This window comes from Lolium rigidum, chromosome 5 (assembly GCF_022539505.1).
Source record: "Lolium rigidum isolate FL_2022 chromosome 5, APGP_CSIRO_Lrig_0.1, whole genome shotgun sequence".
Classification (NCBI taxonomy): Eukaryota; Viridiplantae; Streptophyta; class Magnoliopsida; order Poales; family Poaceae; genus Lolium; species Lolium rigidum.
Window position 1 is genome coordinate 231847483 of NC_061512.1, and position 10884 is coordinate 231858366.

General features: G+C 49.7%; 1 protein-coding gene across 1 annotated transcript; it reads left to right on the forward strand.

Moving 5' to 3' along the window:
• Nucleotides 1-511: 511 nt before the first annotated feature.
• Nucleotides 512-2602, forward strand: LOC124657222. Its single transcript, XM_047195808.1, has one exon. The coding sequence runs from the start codon at nucleotides 512-514 to the stop codon at nucleotides 2600-2602; it is 2091 nt and encodes a 696-aa protein (XP_047051764.1).
• The last annotated feature ends 8282 nt before the right edge of the window (nucleotides 2603-10884 follow it).

The window sequence follows — 10884 nt, forward strand, 5'->3', positions numbered from 1 at the left end:
AAATAGAAAGAAAAACAAATAAAATGAAGTATGGCGCACGGCAAAGAAGAAGTCGCACGGCAAAGGCGGCTTTGCCGTGCACTTTCTCTGGCCGCACGGCAAAGGGTGGCCCACGGCAACGTCCCGGCCCTTTGCCGACCATAGTTTCTTTGCCGTGCGTCGTTTATTGGCTTTGCCGTCCTGGATTCTTTGCCGTGCGCATTTGATGGACTTTGCCGTGCGGCACTGGTGAGTTTGCCGTGCACACGAACTTTGCCGTGCGCCCCGCTCTAACTTTACCGTGCGTATATTATTTGCCGTGAGTGCCTCTTTCGGCGCACGGCAAAGATGTCTTTGCCGTGCGGTGCCTCACGGCAATGATAGGCCGCACGGCAGCGCCTGTTTTTCCCGTAGTGATCTGAAGGTCGGTTTGGAAACACGTAACGCGTCCGGTGAACCTGGCTATCTTATTATGTCCAAGGAACCAGACCCAAAATCTCCAATCGCCACGAGTTCTATTCGAACCCAATCCATGGCTGCAGCAGCTTCCGTCGCCAGCACCAGCAGCAGGTTCAGCCGCATGTGCATCAGCGAGCAGCGGATCTACGGGCCTAGGACGCTCGACGACGAGGCGCCCATCGTCCCGATAGAGGAGAGAGACGAGCTCAGATCGGAGCTTCTCGGCAAGATCGACGGCTGCTACCAACAGGCGAAGCTCCGTGGCGGGGTCGTCGCCGACGCCGGTTTCTGTTTCGGACTCCTAGACCCCGTCTCCAACATCGTCGCCGGCGTCATAATTGCCAGCGCCGCCGTCGTGAAAGCCGACCCTGACCCCGCCGTGGTGCAGAGAAAACCAGGTCTTGCCGGGAACGTAGAGCAGCGGTCGCTCGACGGCCTCGTCGCCTTCCTGGCGGCACTCTTTCCCCACCTCAACGAAGCCAGGGCCATGTGGTACCTCTGCAAAGCCGACCTGGATCCCCTCGTCGCCGCACGCCTCGTCGTTCATCACCGCGGTATGGAGCAGAGTTTCGGGTTTACATCCGACGCCACTGTCGCGGCCGTCGAGACGGCCCTCAGATGCGCCGCGGCTGCCGCCCAGCATCCAAGCCCGAAGCAGTTCGCGTCGGGGTGGAAGCTGCTTTCACATTTTCTGGAGAGGGTCGCCGCCGTGATATCAGGTCCATGTGCAGCCGTCGACCAGTTTCAGTCGATTGCCATCAAAGATATTCTGGTCATGGAACCTCAAACATCGGGTTTCAGTCTGGAGAAATCATGGGAACTTGCCTCTTCCCGCATCCTCAAGCTCAGTCCAGACCCCTTTGTACGCAACAAGGTGAATGTATTTCCTGATCGATCCACGGTGAGGCGCGTGCTGCTCACTACCATCCATGGATACTACCTGCAGGCACTTTCTCGGCTGCCCAAGGAGGGACTGCGCTCTCAGTACCACCATAGCTTGCTCCACGCCGGACACTGCTATGGTCCGCTGGATCCCGTCTCCAACATCATCCTAAATACAATCTGGTATAGCCGAGCTTTTCCTTTAGAGAAAAAAGTTGACCTAGAGGCGATCAACAGCAAGGGCCTGCTGAGAATCGCGGTCCGGTCCTTCTATGGCCTTCTCTCCTTCCTCTGCACACGCTGCGCCACAGACAACCTCTCGCCCGATGAAGCAATGCAGCGGCTGCAGGCGGCGGGGGCCGATCTCAGGATCGCTGATCCGAACCTCCTTGATGATTATAACAATGATGATGACATGGTATCTGCCAGCGTCGAACAAGCCTATGTTGCTGCCGCCACCGCTGCGCTGCACCCCAAACCTCATGACCAGGCACAGCTTCTCGGACCGTCTAATAAGTCGATGCCGCGCGTGGCCTCAGATTATCTCAAGGATGGCGGCCACCTCTCGCAGGTGGATGCTGACCACCTTGCCGAATCTTTGTTCTCATTTAGCGGGTCGGAGCGCCCCGAAACAACAATCAAGGTGGTAAATAGGCCGACCTACACGAGCATGGAACAACTAACGAGCAAGTTCTGGAACCATCACGCCGAAGTCGTCAGAACGGTGAAATCTTTACTTGACGGATACAGTCTGCAACATGGCGTACCTAAATACGAGCTGCATGTCATCTGCGGTGTCAATGAGCGTGTCAATGGCCCAGTGTACACGGCTCCTTTCAAGGGCACATTTGGTTGCTCCCACGTTAATTTTCTCGCTACCCAGTCTGCTGATACACCTCCAACTCTCTTCTTTGCTGAATTTCACAACGATGGCGGCACTCAGGAGAGGGGCTTGTGTTGCCCTGTGGACATCCCGCCACCAGGCACTGAACAAGTCCGTTGCCTTTACTGTGAGTATGTCGGGACCAGGATTGTGCATCCATCGCGGGGGAGTTTCCATGGGAGTGGCATAGAGTTTGAGAAGATGTGGGGCGGAGAAAAACTTTATTCTCATTCGTACAACAACGATGTCATCATCATGAGAAGTCTCGAGGCAACTTTGTGGGTGGATTATCTAGAAGACGATTGCATATACAACACCTATCGTCTTGATGATAAACATATAGGCGTAAAGGCCTCCATAAAGAAGGTGCTTCTTGATAAAAAAAGTGGATGGCATTGAAACACGAGCTGCTTGCACATATACATTAATGTACTACTCCCTCCATTCTAAAATGTAAGGCGTCTAAGGATCAGCCAAAAGTGAATGATTTTGTAAGTTTGATCAAGTTTATACACAAAAATCTGAATATTTATAATACTGAATCAACATCAATAGATTCACCATCAATTTTATTTTCTTAATATGTTCATATTGTAGATGTAAATATTTTTTACTAAATATTTGGTCAAAGTTAGTAAGGTTTAACTTATGATCAATCTTTAGACGCCTTATATTTTGAGACGAAGGGAGTAATAGGCAATTAACTAAGAGCATATTGAGATGAACATTACGGGCTTGCATTGCACTTATGGGTACATCAAATTAGGAGATTGGAGATCAGCTATTTTTTAGTATATGACTCGCTACGAGGAAAAGGGCGTTGCCGTGCGCCTCGCCTTTGCCGTGCGGCTCTGCACGGCAAAGTGTATCAGTAGAGCGGGCGCACGGCAAAGAACCATTGCACGGTAAAACAACTAACAGCGCACGGCAAAGAGCCATTGCACGGTGGTAAAACGATCAGCGGCGCACGGCAAAGAAACGTGTTACGGCAAAGGCCCAATTAGCGCATGGCAAAGAAGCTAACACGGCAAAGCTACAATTTGGCGCACGGCAAAGAACGGTCGTATAGCTGAACGACCATATACACGCGGATAGCTGACGTGGCCTACCTCATGTCTCACCTTGGCCCCCACGACCCACACCAAACTCTCTTATACGTGCACGTGGGAGACTCCAGTCCATAGTCGAGACAGCACGCAGGAGGCTCCAGACTCCACAGCACACGGGAGGCTCCGAGCGCAGCGCCATGGCCACACAGCACGCGGCGGCGCCCGTCCTCGGCCTGCATCGCGCCCGTCCCCGGTTCCCGCGGAGGCGCCCGTCCCCGGCCTGCGGCGGCGCCCGTCCCCGGTTCCCGCGTTGGCGCCCATCCCCGGTTCCCGCGGCGGCAAGGTGCTCGACTCCGGTTCCCGAGCTTCTCATCCCCGACTCCTCCCAGAGATGGTGCGGGAGCTGAGGACAGCGGCGCCGGAGCTACATGGCGGCCATCCTCGAGCATCGCTGCCAGACGTTATCATCTAATCTTTGCCGTGCAAAATGACCTTTTCCGTGCAAATTAGCCCTTTGCCATGCAAAATGGCCGCACGGCAAAGCTAGCTTGTGCCGTAGTTTCAAACCTATTCACGAAAATATGCTTTTGACATGTTTGCATTAACAAAACTACATGGTAAAACCTGAGGTTGGGTGGTTACGTGGGTGGTTGTACCCCCAGTCCACCAGAGTTCAAAGCCTAGGTTTAACATCTGTGTGTCCCATGGGAGGCGGCGTTTCGATCGACAGCGAGACGTCTGTGGTGACTTTGTCCATTTCAAGATCCAATACATCGGCTCAGTCTTTCGGAAGTGCTTATAGAGGTAGGGTGTGCGTGTGTGCGTTCATAGGGGTGAGTGTATACGCGTGTATGTGAGCGCCTGTGTTTGTACTGTGTTTCTTTTAAAAAAAAACCTACATAGTAATGCATATATTTCATCTCTTTTCCTGATCAAATGAGCTCATTTTTTATTAACTTTTTAGCTCGTTAGATCTGTTGGCATATCATCGATTTTTTTTAAAGCTGAATAATAGGTTTCCCCGCCGCATATTTTTATTTATTTTGAGTTTTGTAAAGTTACAGATATACAAACAAGAGCTTCAGATCGAGAAGCTCAAAGCAGCTAACTACAAAGCTATAAACAAGAGACAGAACAAAACTGTTGTATAAGGATTGTATGCCCGCATAAGATTTCCTAGAAGCCTTGTGGAGGAGTAATCTCCTGCTTGAAAACGGATCTTGTTCTATATCACCAGCAAAGCAGAGCAAAAGGACAAGTGATTCCTTAATTTCGTAGGATGGGAGCTGCACATAGGACATGAATAATATGCGATGAAGGAATTCTTCCTCTGAAGGTGCTTCCTTGTATTTAATATGTCTATAATAAGGAGCCAGAAGAAGACTTTATGTTAGATTGGCAGCATGTCTTCCAAATATATTTGAGGGCTGGGAAAATAAGCTGATTTCCTATGGCCAATTATGTAATCAGCATAACTTCGATTTCGTCCATGAAATTTTTTATGTGGCTAGAGTTCTACACACACAACATCTAATTATCGTTTGTTCAATGCTAGGATATGGAACACAAAGTTATCCAGTCGGAAGGAGCATGTGAGGGTTTCTGAAGGCGAGCTGGTTGATGCTAGCAACATTATCACAATTGGTCCCATTGTTAGTTCAGGTTTGTTTAACCAGTCTCATATTGGCAATTGAAGGCATTCAAATTGGTTCGCTATGTGATGATGATCACTTTGTGTTCCTTTTCCTGTTGGTGCTTAAAATGATTCCTTTAGGTGATGTTCTGTGGTCATGTTCGATCGATGTGTTTCTACCGTTGCATTCGGTGTTGGGTGTGTTCCATGCATGTGTCGATTCTGAATGCATTTACTTTTTTTGAGGGAACTGAATGTGTGGCTTCATCGAGTTGAGTGTCCATCCAAAAACATGAGAAGCCCAGATCGTATACGTCGCTAACTAGTAGTACTCCATCCGGACACCGTGTTGTAACCCGAACCCGATCGAATACCTTTTTTGAGGTAAACCTGATTGAATACCTAGTCTCTACTCTCTACTATGGTCGACACGGATGCCCGTCGCGCTCCCGGAGGTCAAGCGGCACGTAGGCACAGCCATCTCCAAAATTTTAAGGCCCTAGTACGAAATGTAAGTTGGGGCCCTTAAATTATAGAAGTGTTGTACGTGTCGCAACAATCAGAGGGACGGAAGTTATATCAATGAGTTTTTCTATAATTAGATAAATTTTGAGATAAATTTTCTACGCATAAATGTTCCTATATCGTTGAGAACAAATTTAAATGAAGGCATGTTGCACAGTATTTCGCTCCAGATTAGAGGAAATAACAAATGGGTTGAAAGCAACCTAGTCAAGTTAAACCAACATCATAAGTACTAGTAGCTGACTAACATCCTAGTACCTTCTACTAGTTACATCTCTCTATAAATTAATCCGTCTGAGCACCACACCGATTAACATCTTAGTATACTCCTAAAAAATAAACTACTCTACCATTATTCATTAGAGACAAAGACACGTACTGCCTGCTGTTGCTTGTTGCCGTGGACGAAAGTGGCACCACAGGTATGAGGTATGGATGGATACAATTAGATAAAGCATATCAGCCTTGTTGTCCACAAGAGGAAACTAATGCAAAATCAATGGTAGAGGCACCCACGTTAGGTCTTTCGCAATGGTAGTTTCTTAGCATAATATCATAGGCAAAATGTCTATGTGGCACTGTAGTTAATAAGATGGGTCCTCCAAGTCTTAATTGGCACCCCTCCTGCACCCCTCCCGCATCCACCAGAAACCCTAGCCGCCGCCGGGCCAAGGCCGCGGGGCGTGGCGGCAGGCTTCCCTCTTGACGCGGCGAGGACGACGGCTGGGGGTTCCCCTCGATGCTGCGGCGGCAGACCTCCTGCCCACGTGTGATGGCTGGGCGACGGCGGTCGGGGGAAGGAGGGGCGACGGTGGCCAGTGATCTGTGCCGCGGCCTCCCCTGCCTCCCATCGGTGGCACATCAGTGCAGGCTGGTGGGGGGACGGGTTGCGCCATCCCCTCCCTTTCTCGCCGGTGCAGGGTGGTGACCTTGGGATTCTCCCGCTGCACGAGGACGCCCGGGGCAGCAGCCTCGGGTTTGATGGAGGAGGCGGCCTTCTTCTTCGTCGGAGGTGGTCGGCCAGGCTGGTAGTCCTGTGTGGGGGATCATGGGATCTCACACAGGTTTCCGGCAATGGTGGTCTAGTCCGGGGTGTCATGGCGGCCGGTGAAAACTGAGCCTCGACCTCGGTCTTAGCGGATGATGGCGGCATCGGTCGATGTCGTTACCTTGTCAAAGGCGTCATCTTTGCCCGTCTTGGCACTACACTCGGCGAGTTGGCTCCGACCTCGGTTGGCGGACGATGGCGACGTGTTGCGCCACTACCTTCTTGAAGGCATCGTCGTCGCAGTCTGCGGTCTCTCACTTGTGCTGCTCCGGGGGAAACCCTAGGTCCGGGTCTCCCGGATCGGACGATGGCGGCGCGCCCTGCGTCGTTCTACCTCTTGGGGCATCGTTTTTGGAGCAGCTGCTGGATGTTGGCGGTTTTCGGTGGAGTGGTGTTCATCTACCACATTGTTGGCGCTGAGTCTCAGTGGTATGGTGTTGCAGGGTATCAACGACAGATGTGGGATGATGTATAGGTGCGGGATGGTGGAGCCGTCTGGCGTCATGGTGGCATCGACGGCAGGTCTTGCAAGGTTAATGCAATGATCTCTCTTGAAGATGGAGTCGAGGAAGACGGCGGGAGCAACTTCTGTGGCGTGTGCGTTGGTGTGCGCTGAGAGTCTGCTTGACTGGATGTGCTTCTCACCTGCTATTGGACGATTTGGGAAGGCATTTAGTTTTGGATGATGTGAGTTGGTGTATTGTCACCCTTTTCATCCCACTGTAGGTATTGTAAGGTTGCTTCGAGATTGATCTTTTGTATTGTTTCTTGTAAGGTTTCGTGAATAATTTAATAAAAAAAGCCGTGAGCATCCTTTGGATGCAGAAGCTGGGGCTACATTTCCCCCATTTCGAAAAAAGTTAATAAGATGAGAGAGTGGTGTTATATCTTAGCTAAGATACAATATTTGCACAGAGTCATAGGAAAAAAGCAATTTCTAGACCAATCTTATGCATACACGAGGACAAAATCATTAAATTAAGATACAACACTAAGAAACAATGCATTGTGGTGCTTGTTTCTTAGACATCGCTACTACCTAGAATAGCGCGCTAAGAGACAATGCATTGTGAAAGGTATTAGGATGAAAGGAAACTCAGGGAATCTTGTTTGGGTCTAAGAAAATTTCAAAAAATTTGAGATAAATCAAAGGGGTGGACATCTATATGGGAGTTTAGTCCCACATTGCTAATGGAACTACTAGGAAAAAGGCTAGCAGTGGCATACCAGATTTGGTTACCAGTGGCGCATCATGGTGTGCCACTACTAGCGTGCTGCTGCTAACTGTTAGTAATCGACATACTAGTGGTGCACCACCTAGTGCGCCACTGCTAACCTACAGGTGCGCCACTGTTATTTCCTCGGGGTGTGCAACTGTTAAAAAAGTAGGTGTGCCATTGATAAAAAAATTGAAATATAGATCTGGATATGGCACCTTTTTTGCATTTTTTTGCTTTTTTAAATTTTGTTCTATTCCGCTTTTAGAAATTCGTTATATTCCACATCTATGTGTCGGGGGGCTCGACATGCGACCAGAGAGGAGGGAAGGCCGGCAACCGGAGAGAATGGAGGAAGGATGTAGGAGAGGAGGGATGCTAGAGGGGGGAGGCCGGAGGGAGGAGGGAGAGGAGTTCGTCAGAGATGAGAAAGGAGGAGAGGATGTAGAAGAGAAGGAGGAAGGATGAAGGATGGAGAAGATGGATGATGAGGAGAAGAAAGAAGATGATGGAGGAGAGAATGTGTGGAGGAGGGAGGAGAAAGGTGAATAAGAAGAGTGGGAGTGGGTGGATGGTTGTTCCAATTTCGAAGGAGGGAAAAGTTAGCAGTGATGCACCAAGTCTTGGTGCAACACTGCTAACTTTTCTCTCTTTCGGACATTTTTTAAAAGCCGTAAAAACTCTTATCTTCTTTTTGACATTGAGGAATCTAAAAATTCGATAAACGGCCACAGGCCGTTGAAATCGGATGTAACTTCTTCCTTGATACATTTTTATATAATTTTTTTTCATCGGAGGTCGTATGCAACCAGAAGAACCATTTTACCGAAAAATGAAACCATTCTGCAAAATATATCGAAATTTATATTTGTTAATTTTCCTACCAACTAGAACATATAACACATGGCCATCTCGAAGGATTTTGAAATTTCAAATTTCTATCATTTTATTTTATGCTTTCAAAACTTAAATGTGTAGGGATTCGTTGCATAGAAAACAAAAAATTTCCTACCGCGAGAACGCAATCCAAGCCAAGATGCAATCTAGAAGACGGGAGCAACGAGGGGATGATCGAGACTCACCCTTGAAGATTTCCAAAGCCTACAAGAGTAGGCTCTTGTTGCTGCGGTAGACGATCACTTGCCGCTTGCAAAAGCGCGTAGAAGATCATGACGGTGCCACAATCGGGCAGCACCTCCGTACTCGGTCACACGTTCGGTGTTGATGACAACGTCCTTCTCCCCGTTCCAGCGGGCAGCAGAATTAGTAGATCCTCCTCGGAATCCCGGCAGCACGACGGCGTGGTGGCGGTGGTGGTGGAGATCTCCGACAGAGCTTCGCCTAAGCTATGTGGGAGAGAGAGGTAGGAGGGAACCGCTAGGGTTTGGGCGAGGGGGCGCCGGCTAGGGAAGCCTTGAGGGGTGCGGCCATGGTGGTATTGATGTGTCCGGCCAGCCCCTCCCCTCTTTATATAGGTGGAAGCCCCAAGGATTAGGTCAAAGGTCTCCAAATAAGACCCCAACATAAACCTTCCATATGACCAAACCTAGGGGGATTGGGACTCCCCCCTTTCCTTGGTGGGGTGGCCGGCCACCATGGGGAGGAGTCCACTTGGGACTCCTCCTCCCTTAGGCTGGCCGGCCAAGGTGGGTGGAGTCCCTCTGGGACTCCACCTTCCATCCTGATTTCTTCCGGACTCTTCTAGTGTAGGATAACGTTGCATAGAAAACAAAAATTTTCCTATCGCGAACACGCAATCCAAGCCAAGATGCAATCTAGAAGACGGTAGCAACGAGGGGGTATCGAGTCTCACCCTTGAAGAGATTCCAAAGCCTACAAGATGAGGCTCTTGTTGCTGCGGTAGATGATCACTTGCCGCTTGCAAAAGCGCGTAGAAGATCTTGATCACGATCGGTTCGGCGCCACGAACGGGCGAGCACCTCCGTACTCGGTCACACGTTCGGTTGTTGATGAAGACGACGTCCACCTCCCCGTTCCGGCGGGCAGCGGAAGTAGTAGCTCCTCTTGAATCCGACAGCACGACGGCGTGGTGTCGGTGGCGGTGTAGAAGTCCGGCGGAGCTTCGCTAAGCTACGCGGGAAATATGAAGTGGAGGAGCAAAGCTAGGGTTTGGGAGGGGGTGGCCGGCCACTCAAGGGGCGGCCAAGCTATGGTCTTGGGGTGGCCGGCCCCCTCCCTTGGCCCCTCATTATATAGGTGGATCCCAAGTGTTGGTGTCCAAGTCTTCGAATAAGACCCGAAACCAAAACCTTCCATAGGAGGGGCAAACCTAGCCCAACTAGGACTCCCACCCAAAGGTGGGATTCCCACCTCCCATGGGGGGGTGGCCGGCCCCCTATGGTGGAGTCCACTTGGGACTCCACCCCCACTAGGGCTGGCCGGCCATGGAGGTGGAGTCCCTTGTGGACTCCACCTTCCTTGGTGGTTTCTTCCGGACTTTTCTAGGACCTTCTAGAACCTTCCATAGAACCTTCCGCGACATTTTATTTCACATAAAATGACATCCTATATATGAATCTTATTCTCCGGACCATTCCGGAACTCCTCGTGATGTCCGGGATCTCATCCGGGACTCCGAACAAATATTCGAACTCCATTCCATAATTCAAGAACTACCATTTCAACATCCAACTTTAAGTGTGTCACCCTACGGTTCGAGAACTATGCGGACATGGTTGAGTACTCACTCCGACCAATAACCAATAGCGGGATCTGGAGATCCATAATGGCTCCCACATATTCAACGATGACTTTAGTGATCGAATGAACCATACACATATATTACCAATTCCCTTTGTCTCGCGATATTTTACTTGTCCGAGGTTTGATCTTCGGTATCACTCTATACCTTGTTCAACCTCGTCTCACTGACAAGTACTCTTTACTCGTACCGTGGTATGTGGTCTCTTATGAACTCATTCATATGCTTGCAAGACATTAGACGACATTCCACCGAGAGGGCCCGAGTATATCTATCCGTCATCGGGATGGACAAATCCCACTGTTGATCCATATGCCTCAACTCATACTTTCCGGATACTTAATCCCACCTTTATAGCCACCCATTTACGCGGTGGTGTTTGATGTAATCAAAGTACCTTTACGGTATAAGTGATTTACATGATCTCATGGTCATAAGGACTAGGTAACTATGTACTTGAAAGCTTATAGCAAATAACTTAATGACG

Bases quoted from the DNA above. Each gene is read 5' to 3' on its own strand.
- LOC124657222 (XM_047195808.1), top strand. From the start codon at position 512: ATGGCTGCAGCAGCTTCCGTCGCCAGCACCAGCAGCAGGTTCAGCCGC.